This window comes from Vicugna pacos, chromosome 20, assembly GCF_048564905.1.
Source record: "Vicugna pacos chromosome 20, VicPac4, whole genome shotgun sequence".
In the NCBI taxonomy this organism is placed as follows: domain Eukaryota; kingdom Metazoa; phylum Chordata; class Mammalia; order Artiodactyla; family Camelidae; genus Vicugna; species Vicugna pacos.
In genome coordinates this window covers 4,246,620-4,271,724 of record NC_133006.1, presented here as the reverse complement: position 1 = coordinate 4,271,724, position 25,105 = coordinate 4,246,620, and the positions used below count along the sequence as shown (strand labels likewise).

Here is a 25,105-nt window from a genome sequence, read left to right as displayed (position 1 = left end):
AAGCAGGTAACAGTTCATTTATTAATGTCATGTACCACTGAACCTAATTAACCAGCCAGTGAAGTTCTTATTTATAGAAAATAATTACTATGGTCTAATGATAATTCCGCATGATAACACAGAAGATTAATGTTCTGTTACAAAATTGCTCACCCCTCATTCATGTAATAGAGGGTCAAAGTAAGCAGAAAATACAAGCTGAACTAGAAAAAAATGATTGGAGAGTGTCTATAAAAAAGACCATTTGCAGAAATTTATGCAAAGCACTGATTCAGAAAAACAAAAGCATATCTAAATTCCTCTCTCATTTGGGGTTGCACCCTCAAAAGATCCGTTTTCTATCAAGGGGATCATTGCAAAGCTGATCATAATTCTACACCAGATGCCTTATGTAGATCATTTGTCTTCATCCTAAATCTATGAGCAGAACAAATATGTCACTTCCCTCGTGAATAATCATCCTATATTTCATCCTGTGAACATAAAACACTGTCAGCTGAAACTTATGAGGGTATATATGGTTATTTCATGTTTCAGCATATTTCAAGAAGATGAAATCCCTTTCAGCACTGTAATGTTTATGAATATGGGGAAGAGGCACTTTATGTATACGCCTTCGTTGATTGGATGATCACCATTATTAATACTTCCTGAGCGCCTGCTATGTACCAGGCACTTACCACAGGGCTGTCACAGGTTCCTTTGAATACCCGCGGTATCATTTTTGCCGTATTAAAGGTAAAAAAACCCTTCTTCAAAGAAATTAAATGATTTGTCCTAAATGACACACTCAATAAAAATGAAAAATAGCCACTCTCAATTTGGAGTTCAGATATATATTTTTTTCTAAATTCTTTGTATCACTTTTCACAAGGCATACTGATTTCCCTCCAAATGGGCTGGAGAGTGGACACTCAGTGTTCTATACTTTTGAGATGGTAGACTTTTACTGTCTTATAAGAAGAATTACCTCTGTGTGGGATACTTGCAGCTTTGACTTTCTCAAAACAAACTGGCCAGAAAAACAAATACAGAGCTTTGCTGTGTTTCCTATCTCTCCATATACATTGATGTCTAATTTGTTTAGCTTATTGGTTAACTTCAGAACACAAAATTTATATTATATTTATACACAAACATGGCTGCTCTGTAACACAGTGCCCCCTGTGTAACATTGCAGGCTGAATGAAATGAATAAATAAGTAGCCAAATAATACAGTATAAATTTCAAAGATGCTTTAAAGCTCGATGGAATCTTGATGGAATCTCAGAGATACTGCAGAAATACAGCATGTAGAGCATTGCTTTTCCCTGTGTTAGAACTCTGTGAAAAGCACGGATATTAGAATGCAGAAAAAGCTATTTGCCTTTTAGCCAAAACACGAACACACAAAAAGGAACATATTTTATTTAATATTTCTGAGCACACATACAAAATGATCAGCGTGTTTCAATTTTCAAATAAACATATATTGAATTTTATTCTAAAATCTACTTTAATTATTTCTGTACTAGAAATGCATGAAATAAAAGTTGTGCAAAAGAGTTTAAGGGTTTGCTATGGTTTGTATTTATCCCAACTTCTTATTTCCCAATAGTCTGAGTGCAGTGATAGTGATTCTCAACAAAGAAAATTGTCCTGTGTGAGAACACTGTTGTCTAGTATCAGAGAGGTTACCTTGTATGTTTTAATTCTCCTGTTGTCCTCAGAATAAAGGCCAATTTCTAAATGGAAAAATTCTTGAATGAAAAATGAAATGTATAAAATATGTACACATAATGGTGGCTAATGATATAAGCTATACACTTTTCACATTTGAATCTCTTATTAATTCCAATAATATTGGTGCCTGTGATTTTAATTCTAAAAATATGAGATTAACAATTTGGAGCTATATATATATATATATAGACACACACACATATGTATATATTCACTCATAATTAGCAGTTGCATATGGTATATATTTTCTTTCCTATGCTTCCTTTTGCCTTATGACTGGGTGTATTAAACATGTTTTATATCCATCTGTTCTAATAATTCAGAGTATTTCATTTATAAGCTTTTGAAAACTGTTGGTAGCAGCCTGATAAATATTACAAGCCCTCACTTCAATTTACTTACAGTATTAACCATGACAGTGGATTCAGAGACCACCACTCGTTTATGCTATAAAAGTTTAGTCACATTTGGTTGCTTTCAAATAATGCCTCCTCTAAATCACTGTGTTATTTTACATTTAAATTAAATAATTAGCTTTTAATATTTGGATGAAGATCTACATGTTAACCTTTACAATATTACAAGGAATACTTTGAAACAGTCATGCTAATTTGATATTAATGTGGGATTCAAACAATTCTTGCTTTTATACTAGCAATTTCCTTATAGATGTTACAGAGTTTGTGATCAGTAAAGTCCTAGGGATGGATATGACAGTGTAAGTGAAGAAGGCAGAGACAGAGGAAGTGAGCTCAGGAGACAGCCTTGGGGAGGACCCCAGGGGTGGACATGGAAAAACATCCACGTCCCTTGAGCCGTGCTTCCAGCCTCATCTCCTGAAACTCGCCTGGCCCTGACACGCTGGCGCGTCGCCATTCCTCAGATGCCCCAAGCACGCCTCAGCCTCATGGTCTTTACGTCTCCTTTCGTCTGGAATGCTCTTTCCCTAAATTTCCGAGGCTCGCTCCTTTATCTCTGTCCGGTGTCTGTTCAGTATCGATTCATTGGTAAAGACTTTTTGACTACTTCAACTATAAATTGTACCCCTTAACCTAACATTGGATGTTCATCTTCCAGCTCTAGTCTTTTCTCCTTGACACTTAAAACTCTTTAACTTTGCCTATACTTTACTTCTGAACTCCTTGAGGGCTGGCATCTTTGTCTGTTTTGTTCACCACTGTATTACTTAGCACTTAGAATACTATCTGGCACATAATAGATTCTCAATGAATTGTGCTGGATAAATAGAAAGTAGGTTGAAAATATCCACAATATTCATCTATGGATACTTCCTTGTAGTACTTACATTTATTATTCCAACACATCTAAGAAATATGTTTGTATCCCCAGAATAGTACTGGTCTCAATAAATATTGATTGAATGATTTCATCCAGTCACAAATTTTCTATGTAAATAGAAGGCAAAGGTTTTTGACCTTCAGTCCCATGAGATGTTAAAAAGGAGAATAAACAACTCAAAATCTCTCTGCTTTAAAATCCAAGGCTCAGACTACCTGTAACTGAGCAGATAGTTCAAACCCCGGTGGGGGCTTCTGGGGTCAGACCCCTCCCCCACACCCTCTGCTGCAGCTCCCCCCTGAAGGACCTAAATAGTAGTGTCTCAGGTGTATTTCTTGAGTTTTTCAGATGCTAAAACCCACCATCCAGAAGAAGAAATAAACTACTTGACGATCAAGAGCATGTGGCTCCCAGACCTCCTGGTGCCTGGGGGTAATAATGTTGACCTCCCTGTCACCTCTGCATCAACCCATCAGAGGACTGTGCACAAGCTGATCATGTACCCTGCGCCCCCCCCCCAACTTATCTGGCCTTTAAATATGCTTTGTTGAAACCCTTCGGGGAATTTGGGGTTTTCTTGGTCATGAGCCACCTCGTCTTCCTTGCTTGGCCCTGCAGTAAACCTTTCTCTGCTCGAAACTCCGATGTTTTGGTTTATTTGGCCTCATGGGGCGTGGGGCACACAAACTTGCCTTCCGTAACATGTCTAGAGTTGAAAAGCTTCCAAGTCCCCTAACCCATGTCCTATTCTTTTGTAGGTGAGGAGAATCTTTTATTTTTGTTACATAGAAGATTTCTAAGTAAACATCAAATCTACTTTTCCTGATACAAACCTTTAAAAACTTAAAGGTTTTTTTTTTAATATAGTTAGAAGGTTAACTGTAATTATAGTTATGTCATAGAAGGATCAAGGAAATTGGTCAAGGAAACTGGAGACCTTGATCTAAATAGAACTGAATGCTAAGGGCTCTGTGGAATAAAGTAGCATTTGGTTCTTCAAATAGAAAAGGGATTTCAGGGGTGCATACAAAGGCAATGATGGGTGGTAATCAGTGCAATGGATTATTGGATGATGCCTACAGGTTAGAAGGTGGCTGTTTAAACTGGAATGAACTTAAATCTCATCAGTTCCAAGACCTCAGTGCATTCATTTGGCCAACATTTTTTTTTGAGTTGTAGTCAATTTACAATGTTGTGTCAATTTCCAGTGTAGAGCACAATTTTTCAGTTATACATGAACATACATATATTCATTGTCACATTCCCTTTAACAGTGAGCTACCACAAGATCTTGTATATATTTCCCTGTGCTATACAGTATAATCTTGTTTATCTATTCTTCATATGCCTGTCAGTATCTACAAATTTCAAATTCCCAGTCTATCCCTTCCCACCCTCCTCCCCTCTGGCAAACACAAGTTTGTATTCTATGTCTATGAGTCTGTTTCTGTTTTGTATTCATGTTCATTTTTCTTTTCTTTTTTTTTTTTATTTTTAGGTTCCACATATGAGTGATCTCATATGGTATTTTTCTTTCTCTTTCTGGCTTACTTCACTTAGAATAACATTCTCCAGGGACATCCATGTTGCTGCAAATGGAGTTATGTTGTCATTTTTATGGCTGAGTAGTATTCCATTGTATAAATACACCACATCTTCTTTATCCAGTCATCTATCCATGGACATTTAGGCTGTTCCCATGTCTTGGCTATTGTAAATAGTGCTGCTATGAACATTGGGGTGCAGGTGTCTTCTTGAAGTAGGGCTCCTTCTGGATATAAGCCCAGGAGCGGGATTCCTGGGTCACATGGTAAGTCTATTCCTAGTCTTTTGAGGAATCTCCATACTGTTTTCCACAGTCACTTGGCCAACATTTCTAAAGCATTTACTATGTGTCAGGCACTGGGTTCCTCCCTGTAAATACATGATGGTCCAAATTGCCCTGACCTCGTGGAAACTATATTAATTGGGAAGACAGACAATTGAATAACAGCACATGTAAAAGTCAAATTGCAAAAAATGACAGTGCTATTCGTGAGAGGTAAATAGCATTGTGGGAACACATTAGAGGGGACCTGAGAAGGCTTCTTAGAAGAGGAAATAATTGAGGAGGGAATGAAGAGGGTGTTGAGAATTTCGTGTGCTTGGTTTAGGCCCCTGTTGCTGACAGTATTTGGGAATCTTCTGAGAAGGAGGAAGATAGGTAAATGTGCTCACAGCTCACCTGATCTTCCTAATCACACTTAGCTCAGGGTCATAATGATGTTAAGTGAATTATTTAGCATCTTTTTGTCTGAGATTATGTAGATAAAGTTGATGATTATTGAAATACATGGAATGGACTAGATGAGTTATAAGTTGCCCCGAAGAGTTGCATCATCAGATACACCAAGGTTCAAATCCCAGCTTCACCACTGATTCTTACTTGAGCTCATAACTTTTGCCAGCCTTTTAGAAAGCATCAGGGAGTACCAGCCACTGGGCTTTGTCCAGCTGGTTCCCACAGTGCTGAAATGCACTAGGATTTGTAGCTTGCCATTCGGGCCTTCCCAGTTTTTTGTTGTTTTTTTTTTTCCCTTACACTTTCCACCCTCCCACTGAGCTAATAGCCCAAATTTGGGGACTGTAATGGCAGTTGTACACTTCTATATATTGATTTTTATATTTGACTAAATGATTGTAACAGAGATTCAAAAATTAGTGGCTCAAAAAAGAGAAAAGGTGATTTTTTATTTTCTGGATAACAACCCCTGAAGGAGGCAATGATTTAGAGGAAGTCTGCTCCAGTGTGATCATTTTGAGACAAGTTCCTTCCATATTGCTGTACATGACTTCCTAAGTCATTATCTCATTTGCATGGTAGATGGTAGATCATCGCTTTGAGTGCATTCTACCATCTGACGAGGGGATGGTGCACAAGCCCAAGACGAGGAGCTTGTTCTCAACTTGGAAACGAACTTGAAGTTGACACCCCTCACTTCTGTGCACATCCCACCTTTCCTGACACAGTCACAAGACACCTCTAGCTGCAAGGCAGGCTGGCAAGTGTATTCCACTCACTGTGTGGCCATTTGTCCATGTAAAACATTTTCTTAGGGAAGAAATGAGAAGTAATACTTGGATTAGCAGAGGTATGGACTCTGGTGGAGTCCAGGATGATTATTCTCCATTATTCTTCCATTATTTCGCATGAACCGTTCTTTTACAAATGTCTTATATGTTTCAGTCTCCCCTTTTTATTTAGAGTTCTGAAAGTTGAAATTCCCTCTTGGTGGGTCTGTATTATTTATAGAAGAGAATAACTCAGCTGCTTTGTCGTGGTCTCTCTCACTGCGATTTATTTTTCCTTCTCTTAGCTTCATCAATTAAAAATTTTTAATGTATTTTTCTTCCTTTTTATTTTGGCAAAATTATTAATTATTGTCATAATAAATATTTTCATATAACTTACATATTATATGGAAAAACGTTAAATTAGACATTTCTTGAGTTATCATAGTTCTTAGTTTTTTATTAATTCCAAATTGGAGAAATTTTCTCTGTGAAGTAGGAAATACTGGCGTCATCAATAAACGTCACGCAATGGTTAGATTCCCAAGTGGATCATGAATTGTACATATCACCTGCACCTATACAATGGAATCAAATATGAAAATTTTGATTTATTGCAGAAAACACTTCCTCAAATAAATCACTGCTACTTATTTAGCAATTTTAGCCAACTCTTAAAGCAGTGTCTAGACTGAGTTAAGATTTCTTAATTCTTTCTTTCAAATTTCTCAGTGCTGAGATATTATAAATAAAACTGAAAATATTGGTAAATTGCTGAGTTTTTTTTTACATCGCCTCTCAAAGGAGACTGTTCCTTGATTCACAATAACCAGAAAATATTCTCTATAGAAACTAATTTGGGAATTACTTTAATATAGACCTTCTTAATTATCCTTATTGTTTCCTTATTCTAATTTCTTTATATTTTAATGCCATATATTTCACATGTATTTTCTTTTGCTTATGAAACCCATTTTCTTAAAAATTTCAAAACATACTTTTTAATAATTAAAAAATAAAGCAGCTACACAAACAATTATTTTCTTTTGGAAGCTTCTGATAATATTATTAAGAGCAAGCAATAATATATACTAAACAATAGTGGATAATGCGAACTCAAGTTTATTTCATTTTCCACCCATTCACCCTTTATTTTCATGGTTAAGTGGGTTTTTTTTTTTCATTTTGAAATTAACATATATGTACTGTTCATTGTTTCTAAGAACAGGTTAGAGTTTAAGCTTTTTCAAACTTACAGTTATCAAAGGAATAAAGCCAACCACAAAATACAAATCAACAGAATGCAGTAATCCCATTATAAAGGACCGTCAGATATGCTTGCACACATTCAAGAAATCAGTCATCTAAGTTACAAAGAAGTAATTCATTTGTGCCCTTTTTTTTTAGATTCCACATTAATTCATCAATTAAAATTAAAATTGAAATCCCATCAGAAACAGAGTGATGTCACTAGATAATGTTTGGTGCTACTGGTCTTCACACAGCACGCGCTGGGACACATAATCAGGGTTACTCATGGAAAGATTACTGGTTAGGAGGAAGGCAGGGAGCAGCCTCAACGCCCTCATTTTCTCTTCATCCTGATACATGGGAACACGCTTGTTAAATCACAATCTCACGACTGCCACTTCTTGAACATTCAGGAAATCAAGGTGACAACTCTCAGGACTTTGCTACACATACGTGAGGTCTCTCAATTGAGTTGCATCATTTCTATCAAGATAAGTATGCTACTGAAGAGATAAACATCCAGCCACCAGCCAATGGCCTTAGACTTCTACAATCTCAAGTCATTAGAAGAATGGGGAGAAAAACTTATCACCATATATTCTTCCTAGAGAGTTTGTATATGAATATCCTGGGCAATAAAGAGTAGGGAATCTTTTTTTTTTTCCTGCTACATTACAGTAAAATTGAGTTAATGCATGATCAGCCACCTCCCAGAAAGATACAGATGGCCAAACTTCTCTCCATCGGTCTTTTCATCTCTAACGTTTAAACTTTCATTTTCTTTTTTGCTTCTCTTTTCTTGATATCAATGAAATCTCAAGTATTTGACATAATAAGACCTATGGGATTGCTTTGAGGGATAATAACAACCAAATATTTTTAAATAATTTTGAGGCTTTCTGTCTTCCTTCCAGCCTAACCCTTTGGTATCTGTCACCCACCCTCACCCCTACACAATTTGGTACTTGATATTAAGCCATTTTCTTGCCACACTTTTATATACTTAAATGAATAATCTTTATATAATTTATAAATATATACATATATAAATTTATAAATTAAGATTCAGGCAGAGAACTTTAAATGAAGCTTACTTGAATGAAAAATATGTTGTATTACAAATATTCATAGATTTCCTAAGTAAAATTAAAATATGCATAATTTTTCCAAATACTAAGCTAAAGTAAAATAATTTCCACCTTTTGTATAGTGTTTTTTTTTAATTATGACATTAAGAGAAAAGAAATAGTGTCTTTATTTGAGAAGTGCATGGACATACTGTGGAAGGGTTGAAGGGGACTATAAACATCATTTCAGTGTTTGGAGGTGAAGACGAAATTGATGTGTATTTCTTAAGGTAACAGCATTAAACACCACATACAGCTGACCAGATTGTCATCTTATGTAGCACTTTTTCTTGGAAATAGACCTTTTATAACTCTCCTCTTGAAGTATTAGACTTGTGTTTCAGAGGAAATTTGATTTATATAATTGGAGGATAGAAATAAGGAAGTGCTGAGCTGGTAAGAGAAAATCACAGCGCTCTTTGTCAATAACATGTATTTCTCTCACTGAAAATTTCTATAGGATGTGTTTTATGCCTAGAGATTCTTGGGATTATGAGCTTAACACACATTTTGCTTTCAAATTCCATTTGAGTTTTTTGGGTTGATTCCTCCTGAATATCGTAACATTGATTGCTGTCTAAATCTATTGCAGTGTGCCTGAGTACTATGACTATGGTCATGGAGTAAGTGAGGATGCCTATGCCAGCTATGGTAAGACCTTTTCTTTACTAAAACTGTGAAACCAGAACATCCATCAGTCACTGACAACTCAGAAATTACTTCCGTCTTGCTCCCCCCTGTTTTTACAGCAGTCCAGGCTACGTTGATGTATGTAATTCTAGGGTGAGATTTGACATAACAGAGCCGGTGCCAGAAAATTGGACAGATCAATTTTGACCAAATTTCAAAAGCAATTAATCACAATCATAGATCATTTGCAACAGCAACAGTAAACATTCTGAATAGTGTCTTTCTTGCATGTTTCACCGTGTCCATGGTCTGACTCATTGAGTCGACAACAATTGTGTCTTTCCTGCTATTACAAAAATCATCAGAATAATATACAATGAAAAGATTTTTCAAAATTTAAGGGCAGAAATTGTAGCTTTCAAGTTATTTTTATAGTGTGTGTAGTTCCTGAAAATGCCAGATAATTGATGCATAAGAATTCATCATTAACAAGCACGTCAGTCTACAAAATAAACTTCAAAATTACATTGTTTACTTTAAAAACTACTTAAAATTAATTGTACTTCAATTCAGTAAGATGTATTGAATGCCATATGATATATCAAGACAGTACTTCCCTTAGGAGGGCAGATTCTGGTTCCTTAAAACATATGCAGCATCACCAGTTGACTGTCTTGAAAAAATAACCCTCATTTAAATGTATTCAGTCCTGGATTTTTAAGAAAATAATACCAAGGCCACTCTGTTCCTCTTTATGGGGACAACTCACTTCCCTGGGTGACCATCATGAAGCTGAGCTCAGAAGTTAAAATATAAAAATAAGCCACCAGCACAATGACAGCCATCCATAAGCTGACTACTTACATATGTTTTCTTATTTATTTCTTTATGTAACATTGAAATATTAAGAACTTTTATCTCCATTTTATAATGAAAATGCACATTTGTCCTTTGTGCACAAAGGGTTTGTCAGGGTCTAGGAATACGACGCTGTGCACAATCCAGCACCCCTGGTTCCTACCGTCTACTGTGGAGACAAGTATTCCTACATATAACAGGTTGTGTCAGGCTGTAAATCGTGTGACGCAGAGACCATTACTCATGTAACAAATGTTTATTTAACGTCTAACACATGTAAGCCATTGTTCTCAGTCCTAATGACACTGCAGTGAACCATCTCTTGCGACTTACATTCTGATGGGAAGACGTATTATTTATAAGCCATTTTTAAGTGGAATTTTTATTCCATTGACTTTATTCCAACACAAAATGCAGTCATTGTTTTTTACACATAGCACATACATTTGAGGGAGATTTACTTTATAGAATTAAGTACACCAAAATCAGCGGCAGGGATGAATTTGATGAAATCCGACTGCATAGTTGGGAACAGGGTATGAGATTTCTCATGCTCAAGGGTTTGTATTTTTAAAATGTTAATACCATGTAAGCAAGACCATAGGGCAAAGTATGTGAATACAAGCCATTACTTTTTGAGACCTTCTAAGCGAGAGGCGGGAGCGCTGATCAGGAGAGCTGGGCTCACCTCTGTGACCTGTGGGTCTTGCTCTGTTCTCTCTTGGTTGTTTAACTCTTTCTGCTGCCAAGGCTAGAGACAAACAGCGTCTGTAACTGTAGAAGCAACACCTGCTCTTGCCACTGCACTGGATTCCATTCTGGGTCAAATCATGATTTACCAACAGGCTATTCTCTGCACACAGAAAGCAGCTGATCAATTATTTTTAATAAAGTAATGAGGAAAATGCAGAAAGTGGTTTGACTGTCTGGACAGAGTAAGAAAGACATTACGTTAGGCAGGGGTTTTTCATAATAACTTTTCTTCTTCTATTCCATTATCTAAAATTTCAGCCACATTGGCCATATTCTTAAGGTTGAAAGATTAGGCACGTGTAGGCCTAAACATAGACTTCGCTTTAAGATCTTGACTTTTTCTTTGGCTATTAGGATCTTTTGCCATTTTCTGACTTTATTGAGCAGGAGTTAGTTCAAACTACAGTTCACATTTAAGATGTTTTCCTCTTTGCTTGAAAATGTTGATAAGTCACCTGTCAATGCGTTCTGATTTGGGAAGTACTGTTTGATTTTCATGTCAGAGGGCAAGTATTCAGGACAGGATTTATTGACTTCTTTTGCTGAGGTCAGGAAATGACATTCCAGGGACAGAGGCAAATAAATCCAGCCAACACATTGCAACCTTTCGTCATGGGCAGCTCTCATAGGAAACACTGGAGCTGAGGAAGGGGCTTGCTCGTAAGCCAGGATTCCAGCAGCCCAGGGCCATTCCATCACCTCCTTATCCTCTCTGCTCACTGTGACCCATCTCTGCTACACACTGGGCCACAGAATGAGGTCGGGGAACCCTGAACAAAAGCACAAAGTCATTTATATCTTTTTAATTGAAGTATAGTTGATTGACAACATTGTGTTAGTTTCTGGTGTACAGTCAAGTGAGTCAGTTACACACATATATTACACATTCTTTTCCTCTGTGGTTTATTACAGGGTATTGAATATAATTCCCTGTGCTATACAGCGGGACCTTGTTGTTTATCTGTTTTAGACAATAGTTTGTATCAGCTAATCCCAAACTCCTAATTTATCCCTTCACCCTCTTTCCCATTTGGTAAGCATCAAGTTTGTTTTCTATGTTTGTGAGTCAGTTTCTGCTTCGTAAATAAGTTCATTTGTGTTGTATTTTAGAGTCCACATATAAGTGATGGCATATGGTATTTGTCTTCTCCTTTCTGACTTCACTTAGTATGATAATCTCTAGGTCCATCCATATTGCTACAAATAAAAACACTTACGTTTTAAATGATGTATGTGTGAAATTAATTATACATTTTAAAATTTTTTTACCACAGGTGTTTAGAACTAAGTAGCTACATAGGTATGATTAAACTTAAAAATAAGTTATTTTTTACTCTAAAAATACACACTGCAGAACATTTAGGTTATAAAAGATGGAAATTTAAATTATACTCCCATATTTATTTACTCTTTACTTTGTTTTATATTTTACCAATTTTTAAATCCATCATGATACATAATTTATTTGAAAAGAGAATACACATAGACTGATGTATAAAAATTCCTTTAAGATTTCCCCATCATAAGATCAAGGGTTTTTTTTCTCAGTTCATAATCATTAAGATAATACATTGACAAAATGCAGAACTTAATACATTTTCATATGTGCCATTATAATGAACCAAATCTACATAATTAGTATAACTTTTTGTATAACCAGGAAGTAAGGAAACTGCCTGCATGCCACTCCATATGGTCATGAGATTTAAATGTGCTCACGTCCTCATATCCGATCCAGACCATAGAAAAAGGACAAAAAGGACAAAGTCAAATGATGAGACCTAGGAAGAGCTCAGCATCGCAGCCTTGACGCCTAATTATATTAACATGCATTGTGTGCGGTCAGATTTTGGTATTAGGTGATTGTGCAAAGGGAGCTTTGAGTTCAGGCTTCTTGCTCATAGGCTCATCCTGTCACCTCCAAAGGGGCAGATGATAACTTCTAAATCTGCACATGGAGCAGGGATTTGAGGACCTGTTTATGTCAATTAGACTGACTTTTTTAAAATTAATTTTCCATAACTCACATGTTGCCTAGTATATCAACAAGTATCCATTTATAGCTCATCTTTAATGAACTGTGCACGATCTTTTACATCAGTAACACTTACTCCAAAACGTAAATCTTGCATCTCACTGCTTAGCCACTTATATTCTGAATACTGACTCCTCTCTGTTACATTTTGGCTGTATCCAGGATACAGATCTGTGCTAGTATAAAATGAGCAGCTTCCATTCTCAGACCGCTGGCAGCACCCAGACTTGGGCAGAATGTGAGGAGGCTCGCAGTAAATTGCCCAGACACTTCTCCTCTGCTCAGGTGGGAGGAAGCACCTGTGGGGAAACAGAGGCATTGATAGAGGAACAAGAAATGCTCTCTGGGGCAACTGGGTCCTGCATTCAAAAGGCACAGATATCCAGAATCTCTCATTCTGGATTCCAGAAATGGTTTGAATAAACCACTAGAAGTAAAATCCAATCATTCAGTGTGACCCTTCACTTGGAATCTTTATACATTGTGGCTTCGTGTATCACCATATTGAATTTGTGTTTGTCTCTTTTGGGCCCAAATTCATGTTGAAGTCACAAATGCATTGACTTCAGTGAATATCATGTGTCCTTTGGGCTTCATTGCAATTAAATTATTCAAGATATTTTCATAGAACTTAATATAAAATATTAAACTATTTTTCTTGCAATAACTAAATATAAAAATTTTAACTATTAAATATTTAAAATAAATAGTATGAAATATGATACAATTATATTTAATATATAAAATATAAGAATCTACATATATTATTTAATGTATTAATATTTATTAAATGGTTCATTGATGTCAAATTATTATTAAATTAATTTTTAAATGTTACATTTCTGATAACTTGAATTTATTTTTGGAACATAAATATTTGATTTACAGGAATTCCAAATCAGCTTTCACATTTTTAAAATATTTCCTAATCTATCAGAATCATTATAATTGTTTTTGGATAAATCTGAATAGCTCATAATTCAGTAAGGGTGCATTTTAAATACAGTGCATAGATCAGCCTGTCTGAGCAATGCTTCACATAAGAAACACCCTCTAAATTCTGAGACTGACAGCTAAGAACGGACAGCAACATTCTCTTCTCAGAGAAGAGAGCTGCTTATTAAAACACATTTAAAGTACAAACTGAAGAGCTAATTATGGGTCTGTTCTGCAGTGGCATTTTAGATAACAGCTGTGTGGAAACAAGGAAGGTAATATTAATACAATGTCTTGAAATGAATGAAAGCAATAAGAATTTTTGTGCCCAATTCGGGAACATACTAGTGCCTCACTTCAAGCTGATTGCAGAACACAAACACACTCATTTTGTTGAGGAGATGGAACGATTATTTCCCCAGTGTGAATATAAGCTCTGTCTTGATTAATCTGTGAAAACAGCAAAGGAAAATGAAGCTACCCGGTAATCACGCCACCACGCGATGCAAGCGCAAAGATGAGCCATTTGCAATAGTAAACAGACATAGAAATTTGAGGAAATTGATGTTACAAATGAAGATGAGTTTTCTTAAGGTGGGCGGAAAGTTTACAGTCATTTTTAAAAATGTTATTGTAGGATTTATTAATATTGAAGTTATTGAGAGATATTGAGAAAAATACCACTGTGATTTATTCAATTTAACTTTTAATATAGATTTCTAAACTTTATTTTTAACTGAAAGGAGGACTAAAGAAATTGTGCTCCTAAAGTGTTTTAAAATCCAGTTGTAAAATTAACTTAAGAAGTAGCTGATTTTCTGTTCCCTACTGTTTCAGAGGTTACAGTGGGATGGACATCTAATCCAACTAGTCTTGGTAATAAATGCAGACTAAGTTGCTTCATCAAGAAACAGCCAAAAAGAGCAGATAACCACTACTTCATTCTTGCCTTGCTCATTTTAAATTAGATGTATTAACAGTGGTTTAAATTTTGTTTTGAATCATGTAGTCCTGAATGCAACAGTTTTCGGCAACACTGGAACCTGCTTTTCAGTATTTTAGATCAGAGATTTTTAACATTAATTATACATTTTCGAATCACCTGGTGAATTCTGAAAAAAATACCAGTATCCAATTGCTATGCTGGATCAGCTCTATCACATTCTTTGGGGATGAGAACCGGGCATCAGTTTATAAGTTTCCTGGGTGGTCCTACTAGAAGCTAAGATTGAGAATAAATTTTAGATACATGGCAAAAAGTGGCCCACGATCTTAATATGAAAGGTCGAAACGTGTCCACCATCTGCATTCTTGAAGGCAACATACTTTCAAAATACTGGGTATTTTATAAGCAAACACTGTGTTATAGAATCTGGCATTTTACATTTATTTTTTAATTTATAAGTTTAAGTAATGGAAAGTAAAATGTCCCTTTTTGAACAAATTTAGTCTCTTTTTGAACAAGTATGTTGAAAAGTTAAATCTCAAACTTGATTTTGTCTAAAACTCATCCAACCAAAGTCCACAGAGAATTACAATCCGCATGCATCTAAGAACTCTCTTGTTACACCAATAAAACAAGTCATAGGAAAGTTCTTTTATTACTTAATTTTCTGCTGGGTTAATGGTACAATCATTTGAAATGAGGAGGAGGGGAAAGTTGAGTGATTTATTGTCAGAATCTTAGGGTCAACTGATCATGTGCAAAAAATACATTCAATATGATATAGATTTGTATTTAGAATGTACAAAAAAGGAATTGTTTTTAAAAAACACAAAGTGCAGAGTACAAAATAAAAAGCTGGGAAAACATTTTCTTCCCAACATGGAAATACACCAACTAGAAAAATATATATCCAGGAGATATGCTACTTTAGTTTATCTTCACAGAATTTCCAGGGAAGATTTTTATATTTATTAAAATAGTACATGGATTTTAAAAAAAGACTAAGATACATTGTTCTGAAATAACTGCTACACTTCATTTATCAAAGATGTCATAATTTATTGAATGACTCAGTGGGAACTGAAACACTATGTCAGTTGAAATATGATTGTAATTATTGGTGTCTTATAATCGATGTCTTTTTGTATTGAATATATATATGTATATGTGCTTAAAATCACGGAAAGACACAAAAAATAAGAAGGCAGCTGAGTACTTTGGACAATGATGACAATGGCTTGCCATGGAATAGGATTGATGGGGATGGAAAGAAATGGATGAGTTAAATACATATTAAGGAAGAAAAGATTGTTTAGATTTAATGAGCAAAATTGACAAGATGCCAAGGGTTTCTGATGAGTGACTGGATAAGTTGTAGGCAATAACAATATTCACTAAAGCAGGAAATTTAGAAAGAGTTTAAGTAGCATGGAGAAAAAGATGTTTTTAGTTTGGGGGGAAAAAAAGCTGACTTTGAGACCCCTGAAATGTCTCACAGGCAGTGAGGTGTGGGTGTCCGAAGCTCAGAATAGTTTGTGACAATCAAAATGTGTCATCAGTATGTAGATGAAAGGACTTGCTGACTTGCAAAGAGGTCTTTCAACAAGAGAGAGGTAGAACCAGAACTCAAATGCGGGCCTGGCTGTAGGACTCCCAGGACTTCCATTCAAAGTAAATATACCCACCTGAGAGAAGCCTGTGGCTTCTTTTTGGGTACAAAATGAAGATGCAAAACATGTAAATATAATTAATTTACTCAATAAATAATTATGGAGTACCTGCCGTGTGCATTGTAAAACTCTAAATTTGGAAATGGAGTGAAGCCCTCTTTTGTCCTCTACATGGGTTATCCCAAGTGTTGGTTGTCTCTGACAGGGGGCGTCTAATTAAAATTTCAAAAATGATAGAAGCTGTAATTGCTTCCCAGAAGCTGCCTGAATTTCCTGAGAACTTAACTGACGGTGAACTGAAAGTTTACTCTTCTTGGAACGTAACTCATTATGTTCATCTTCAAAGAGGGATGCTGGCCATTCATATGTCTCCTTCAGTTCTGTTCTGTTTTACCCTCTGCACCCTAAAACTACAACTCTGCAATTACGTATAATGACAGTACAAATTATGTGGATGCAATGGTTCAGCCATTAGGTTCCAATATTCCATAATATTTTAAAATGCTCAGAGTAGATCAGCTAATCCTGCCTTCCACTTTGGATGAATAAATACCTAGATTTGCACAGTAGCAAATTCAATTTGAGCAGCATGCATTTTTGTTAAAACTACAATCTCATTCATTTAGCTAATCAATTTGTTGTTGGGATCACCAATTATTATATAATCAGAAGGGAGTAATATAAGTCTTCTTAAAGGAAGACATCAGGACCTATTTTGCAAGAAAATTGTATATGTTAATAATATACATAAAATGCCTAGCAATGATTGACCCCTACAAGTTGTGATGGAGTGCAGCCATCTTCATTTCTTAAATAAGTATTCAAAAATTAAATATATATAAAATAAATAAGTTATACTGTGTAGCACAGGGAACTATATTCGGTATCTTGTAGTAGCTTATGGCAAAAAAGAATATGAAAATGAATATATATGTATGTTCATGTATGACTGAAGCATTGTGCTGTACACCTGAAATTGACACAACATTGCAAACTGACTATATATCAATAAAAAACATTTATAAAGGGGAAAAAATTTAAAAATAATTCTTTAAATAAATAAATAAATAAATAAATAAATAAATAAATAAATAAATAAAAGCTAGTCCTAACTTAAAAAAAAAATTAAATGAAGAAAATGGATGGTGGTGTTATAATTAGTTACAGCAACTACAAAACAAGTAACCTAACATATTCTCTTGGGGAATAAATAGCTATAAAACAACATGTACTCAAATATTCAGAAGGTGCTTTTAAATGGAATGATATTCCTCTAAAAGATAAGAAACCTCACTGGGACCAACAGGCTGAGTGTCTCAGAGCCGGTGTGAACTTTCATCAGCCTGTTGCAACGCTCTCACAGGATTGGCAAACCAAAGACACTAGCGGCTTGTAATAACAGAGATTAATTTAGGTTTCTCACCTTTGTTGTGTTTTTTGCGTATTCGTTTACAGTGTGCCAAAGAAATAGCAAGAGCTGTCCCTTTTCGTTTTAGTGTGTTTTTTAAAAAAAAAAAAACCTGAGGTTCTTTTTCAGAGCTCAGAAATACAAACAAGTAGCTGTGTTACTGGCAAAGCGTGAGCGTAAGGACTGTGCCCTCAGTAACGTTACGATGCCCTGTGTCCCTTCTGAACTGTCCTCTAAAGTTAACTTACTCTCAAGGTGTCCTGTTAACCTACTTCTGGAAAGACAGACGTTAAAGGTTTACTTTCCAGGTACGTAAAAAGTGCCGACTTTTCATAAATTGGTGCCCTGTTCCCGTGCTTCCTGTCTTTGGTCCAACCTCAGTGTTCATCAGAGAACACCTTTTTGCAGTGTTAAAAATCATCCAGATTTTTCTTTCGTGCTCTGAATGCGCCCCACAGTTCCTGGTTCCCTGGCAGGAATGAGATCACGTTGAGAAATACACACCACGTAATAGTCCTGATTCGGCCGAGAGCGGAATATTTGAGATGCAGAAGCTGCTTAAGTCAGTGCGTTTAACGCACAAGAGGAATTACCTGCATAATTTACGCCCCTTTATCAAAGTAAACGTTTCTCAGTGATGCTTATTAGCATGTGATGGAGATGCACTCTGTGGCGTTCTGTAAAACTTCATTCAACTGGGTGAAAAACAAAAATCAATCTGAGTTTACAAAACCAGATATGGAATAAGTTTTTAAAGAAACAATGATCTATTTCAAATATCCAAAACACTAGCACAGGGAACCGTATTCAATATCTTGTAGTAACCTACGGTGATAAAGAATAGGAAAACAAATATGTGTATGTTCCTGTAGGACTGAAGCCCTGTGCTGTACACCAGAAATTGACACAACATTGTAAAGTGACTATACTTCAATAAAAATATATTTCAAAAGACCACTATAACCTAATTGCTAACCATGTGTTTCTGAAAGTCCTGTTTCATTTATTTTGCATAATTGATTTTAAAATTCCTTCTGAGCTAGTAACGCCATTTATTTACCTGGTACTTAACAAAGATTTATGATGCCCTTACTACCTGAAGGCAACCATAGACAGTCTTTCCTGTCATAGATCTTGGAATCCAGTTTAAAAACCAGGCCAGATGACACAAAATAACAATACAGGGAAGTCTTTAAAGAAAGTGAGTTCTTTTAAATAGGTTAAGCAGTATCTGAATTCTTAGTTATGCCGTATATTTGCTCAGAAATTTATTTCTTTGAAATGATTAAATGTGAGAGTTCAATCCAAGTTCTCCGAATGATGGAGTTCAGTAGCTCCCTCCTCTAGGGTTTCTTCAGCATTTTCTTCAAATAGTATTTACAATGGTGTCGTACTCTATGAAGTTTCATGTTAGTTTGGTCCTGTCCTCTCCTTAAGGCTCCTTAAACTATCCCCCTCGTATGCAGGGCTAAGGACAATGACTCATATACAGGAGATCTTTAGTAAAAAGTAAACAAGAAAATTTTATCTAATGAATACTTTTTTTGCCCCCTTTCCTTCCTATTTCATATACTGTATGGTACATTGAAATCTAAATTTGGAAGCTCAGAAATGGTGGGAATTTGGTCAAGTCACTTGAGCTCTATTTTTCACATCTTCGTATGCTTTTTTAAAATCCACAAGTTTGTAAACCATCCCAGTGATTTCAAACCCTGCACCTTCTCTAAGGAATATTTTACTTATTTCACATACACACATAGTCTACTTAGTGCTTCTCAGACAACAAGATCCTAATATTGAGAGTGTGTGACTTCCTTTATCATTTTCCAAAAGTAAAAAGAAAAAATTATCTCTAAATTATACTGTCTACAGTGATTTTTTTTTAATGACATCCCTCTTGGGAATAGACACACTTGGCCAGGACTCCAGATTTTATATGAAGTCCCAACAGATTTTAATTCCACTTTCCCTGCTGAATAGTAGAACCCCAAGCAGATGGAAAAATTCTAAGTCCATTCCTGGCTCTTTATAATTTCAAATTTTAGAGAGTTCTCATCATGAGGACTTAAAAATGAATTGTCTCTTCCTATGTTTGGTTTTTCCCATGTGCAAGGTTCCATGGGGACTAAAGTTAGAATCCCTTTGGGTTTCTAAGAATCACTTCTATCTCTGAAGTAACCCAAGAGCTTCCAGCAAGCAGTGAGGACACTGGCTGACCATACAAAGCTCAATGACACACTAAATGATGACAAAGAAAAAAACTATTCATTGGGTCGGTGCTCTTCAGCCCAAATCCAGAGACCATAACTGGACTGAGGGAAGCTGGCTTGTATTGTAATGTGGTGACTGCAAATGTGTGGCTGTATGTAAACATTCTGACATTAGGAAAAATACAGACCAAGGAAATTTAACACAAATAGAAAAACTATTTTCCTGATCTCAATTCACCACTGTTATTGAGAACACATAAACAATGGGCCCAAGATTTGAATTAAGTGAAAGAAATCCTTGATTTCCTCTGCAAACAGTAAGGCATCTTAGAAAATCTAAAACTCCCTTTGCCTGAGCAGGAATTCGTTTCAGCTGCCTTTCTGGTTACATTTATGGTAGACTAATAGAACTTCCCAATTTCCTAGGCTTTAGCAAGGAGGAAAGAGCGTAGTATTAACTCACACACCAACAGAGAATTTTAAAAGAGCACATTTTTCTGCAATAAAACCAAAAGTTTTTACACTTTTTGTAATAGGACGCCTCTATGATCGTTTCATTGAATTCAGTAGTGAAATTTTTTCAGTGCTTAGCTAACTAATAACCATCTTGAGTAAGAAGTCTGACTATAACAAATATAGAAGATTTCTAGTTAGGGAGTTTATAAAATTAATGTTGAATTTATTCAACTCAGTTGTTAGTGTTTTTAAGGTCGTCATTGGAAGCTCTTTCTGCCTCTCAGTTCCCGCATTTAACCATCAGTTCACGCCATGGACCAGGCACTGCGTCTTCTCCAGGTGCTCGGGACACAGCAGTGAATCTGTCAGTCCCCATTTTAATGTTGGTTCACAGTCAGGAAATGTAAGGTCTCAGTCCATCAGTTTGCTGCCCTGGAGCTTTAGATAGAAGTCTAGTAAAGCCACATCAGTGAGGGAGTTTTTACCACACTTCTCTGCCAGTAGTTGTTCTGCTGTTTTGCAGAACCTCCCAGGAACACTCAGCATCCGAGAATGCTCCAGGACTTCCATCTCCTAGGAAAACTTGAAACCTGTATTAGCTCAGCTTCTAAAATCCGTAGACTGCAATCCTGGGATCTCTAACGTTCCAGAACAAGTGAAGCAAAAAGCACTACATTCTGGGGTGTATTTTACCACTAGAGGATAAGGACATTGACATATTGTAGACTATTTATAGACAAAGTGTAAAATTCACATTACATAAGGCTGACAAGTCGCTTTCAAACTTGGCAAGCAAAATCCATTTTCCCTTCCAGTGCATCAAAGAAAGTTTTACTTAATTCCAATCAAGTACATACATAAAATTCTTCTCCACAATGTCTATGTTGAGAAAGTCTGGCAGCTTAGGGGTAAATTCCTGTCCTCAGGGGGTCACATCAGAAAGACCCACACCCACGATCTGCCACCAAAAAAAGAGATGTGATCGAGGGGCTGCAAACTTTCCCTGTAAAAGCCCAGAGTGTAAATAGTTCAGGCTGTGCAGGGAGTGTGGTGTTTGTCACAGTTACTCAAGTCTTCCTTTGTAGAGTGAAGGCAGCCACATACAATGGGGCGAAAAATAGGCACATTTGTGTTCCAGGAGAATCTCATTCACAGAGACAGGCAGCTGGCCGAACGTGGCTCTCAGGCCATGGTTTGCCAACTCCCGATCTAGGCAGAGCTGTATTCTGAGCGAGGTAACATTTCTCATACTTATTTAGGGCCTCACTTCTATTTTATGTCCTATCACATATTGAAATAAACAAACGCGTGGACCTGAAATAGTAAGAGATATAAGTTTTCACTTATCATCGAATACCGTTCGTAATGAAGGTCTCCTGGTGAATGAGAGCCTGAGAAACCCAGTGTTTGCCCATTTAATGCTATTTCTCCCCATACTGCTCCACTCTTGTTCGTTTTTCCGTATTATACATCATTATCCCTTGCCTTGTACAGTAAGTGCAATTTAAACTTTTCTTACTGCTTTTTGCTAGCCATGTTCTTCGAGGCACTTGGACTATCCAGAGATACCTGCCTTACATCAGCTGGGCTTCACCCGCAGTGATTTTTTCCAGCTGCAGCCATTTCACCCCCTTTCATATGAGCTGTCAATGTCGGTGTGTCTCTTTCTAGAAATCCCCTTTTGTTAATGTCCATACTTCCTTTCACCATAGCCCAATGTGTGAAATCTGCTCTCTAATGAAGAGCTGAAATCTGCCTGAAAGACTCAGATAACCTAGTTTCTGGAATCCCATAAATCACCGTAAACCCAGTATGAAGCCCTTGGCCCCGTGAAGGAACACGACGTTTCCCTTCTGGGCACAAAGACTTGACAGACTCGTGGGGGTGGTTTACACCGATGCTCCTCTTTCCATTTCACTCCTAATAAATGGACTTTTAACTTTCTCTGCTTTGAAAGATACCCTGCGAGTTTAATTCCAAGTGCTTGCATAAATAGATACTTTCTGGGAAGCTGTCACCGTGTGGAACCTGTAGTGAGGCTTGAGTCTTCCGTGTTAAGATCTTTTATTCTCTTTTGAATTATTGCATTTTTTTTTGGCGGGGGGGTTGGTGTTTTTCTTTTCTTTTTTTTTAAGCCAACTTTGATCCCATCAATGCATCTCTCAGGAAAAGTGTCAACTATTCTTGCATTCTCTTAAGCATCATCGTGAAAAGCAAGTGCCTGTCTGTGTGCTCAGGGCATCGAATGTTGCATCTCAAATGGCTGTTTCGGTAACTGTGAGTGAAGCCAAGTGAGTGTGCCCGTCTTCTCTCGTCCGCAGCACCAGAGGAATGGGCCGCGCCCCGCTCCAGCCTGAAGGCGCCGCCGCCAAGGCCAGCCCGAGGGGGCCGCAGGGAGCACCCCTACGGTAGATACTGAGGGGCCTCCTCCCCCGTGACCTCGCCGCAAAGACGGGTCATAGCCTGAGGTCTCCACGTAAACAGCAACATGACAAGTAATAGTCCTTTTTTTTGTTGTTCCTATTCTTGGGATAACGGCTCATGATTGCGCCCACGGAGTTCTTGTATTTCCCCTATGCTGTTGGCGTGACATTGACACTACTATTATTTTACAAAACAGACTTAAAAAAAAAAGACATTGGCAAGCGCTGTCTATAAACCACTCAGCAAGATGCGATTCTGGGTTGTTTTCATTGTTGTGTGTAATCTTTTATTTTTTTCTTTTTCTTTCTTTCCTTTCTTTTTTTTTTTTTCTTTTTAAGAAAGAGCATGAACCTGTTAACACATTCTGAGTCTCAACTAGCAAAAACTTTGTTTAGGGTTGCTAAAAGACTGTAATATGATATTTGAACTAGCTATAATAAAGTTGTAGATAAGATGTTTTAACCTGTCTTTTAATATCTGTTAGTTAGATGGAGATGTTTGATATTAAGTTTGTAAATTTAATTTTAATGCTGTTTTAATGGGGTTGAAAACAAGCAGCTACTGTATGTATGTAGCTAACTGAATTTGTTCAGTGTTTTAACCTGTATTTGTTAAAACAAAGGAAAACACAACACACATAAAGTTCCATGTGTAAGCTTCTCTAAATAGGAAACCACAATTTGTCAAATATGTTTGCCATAATTTGTCAATAAAGCTGAAAACTTTTGTAAAAACTAAATTTGGAATCACTTGTTTTCTAGCTTTAAATGCCTGCTTTATTTCTTCTTCAAGAGACGCCTAAAATGTTTTCTATTTAAAAATTACAAAAATGAACCCAAGCCTGTTTTTTAAGATATTTGTGTAATACTTTAAAAGTGTATTAATAACTTCTGGTTGTTAAATAATTTAAAAGTTAACAAACTAACCTGTGACATGAATCATGGTTAGTGAACACTAATGTCTATATAACATGTTAATGGAAAAAGTGGATTTAGAAGAATAAATGGATTTTAAACTATCCTCTAAGCTTTATCTTGCTAAACACAAATTCTGGTTGACTTGTTTGCATTAGCATGTCTCTCGTGAGAAAGACTAATGGAGTATAAAGAGGTAAGATTACCACTTACCACTGTCTAAATGCCTAGTTCTTCAACCTTTGAGTTTCCCGCACATTAAATATCCCATCCAACATGTAAGCATTGCGTACACTCACCGTATTGTTTTCACTCAAAGGAGTGTGTGGACTTCATTTGCGTAGTTGATAACAATTTGTTTTGGCAAACAAATCATCCGTGTCACTGGCCAGTTATTGCTATTCAACCTCAAAAACTTTATTTGTAATTTTCAGTGCTAAATATCACCGCCCTTGAAGGCAGTTTAGAGGGCTGATATTTCTTTTGAGACTATCAGACTTGCTGGCTGTTGATTATTAAGGAAATATGTCGCAGGACTCAAAGGATGACTAAACGTTAAACAGGTAACACTCAGAGTAACTCTGTAATTTTGCCTATGCCACAGTAATGGTAAAGATTCTCAGTTATTAAGTTCCTAATTGTTAAAAAAGTAAACCTACAAAAATATAACAAATAGGTCTATAGGTTATTAAAACAACTAATTAAAATTAACTAGAGGCACCAAAATTATTTTACAATATATAACCCTCAAGGCAATAAACAGAACTAAAATTAGCAATAATAGTAATGCAACTCTTGCTAACAACAAACGTAAGCTAAATTTTGATGGAAAAAAAGAAAATGAAAGACTCGATAGTAGGGACGAATGCCAAAACTGTTCCTCTTTTAAATACAGTTTTTTTGTTTACGGTGGCTTTTGTCAATGTGATTGGTTTACTTTTTTGCTGCTAACCAGCTTAGGCACATTGCTGTTCAGTTTTTGCAGCTGGGAGTTGCATGCTAATAGTTTTATGAAGTGTGTGTCTGTCATCAATTAAAATTGTAAATGTTTGGCTTTGACACATTGCTATTGAGTCATATTTAATTGATTTTTCTATTCTTTCTCACTATTCCAGGTACCCACAAGCAAAGAGCACATAATTGAATAGCAGGTGTGATGGGCTAACAAAGACAAAGGTAAGTTTATGTTGATCTTCTCTGAGATAAACAGTCTTTGCCAACACGAAGCTTTGCAGTTAAGCCAGAACACCAAATGCCGCTTGCAAAAGAAGGTTTAGATTGTTGCCAAGGAACTGAGTTATTTTTAGCTTCTCTGAAATAAAGCCATCTAACTCGGTATTTACCTGGCAAGGCTTTCTGAGTGTATTCAGAATCTTGTCAAAGGAAACGTGAATTTGTAGTCAGTCTTCAGCCC

At 36.3% G+C, this 25,105-nt stretch overlaps 1 protein-coding gene across 3 annotated transcripts in view; it reads left to right on the top strand.

Annotated features, from left to right (window-relative positions):
- The window catches only part of KHDRBS2 (KH RNA binding domain containing, signal transduction associated 2), a 512,181-nt gene that overhangs the window by 474,313 nt on the left and 12,763 nt on the right, over positions 1-25,105 (top strand). The window contains exons 8-10 of one of the 3 annotated variants that reach the window (XM_072944680.1): positions 9,044-9,102; positions 22,675-22,848; positions 24,807-24,824. In XM_072944680.1, the coding sequence (XP_072800781.1) occupies positions 9,044-9,102; positions 22,675-22,772 (157 nt within the window). In that variant the 3' untranslated portion in view covers positions 22,773-22,848; positions 24,807-24,824. Of the gene's footprint in view, positions 1-9,043; positions 9,103-22,674; positions 23,797-24,806; positions 24,868-25,105 lie in introns of those variants that run through there. The other 2 variants (XM_072944681.1, XM_006217887.2) reach the window with 2 other exon arrangements.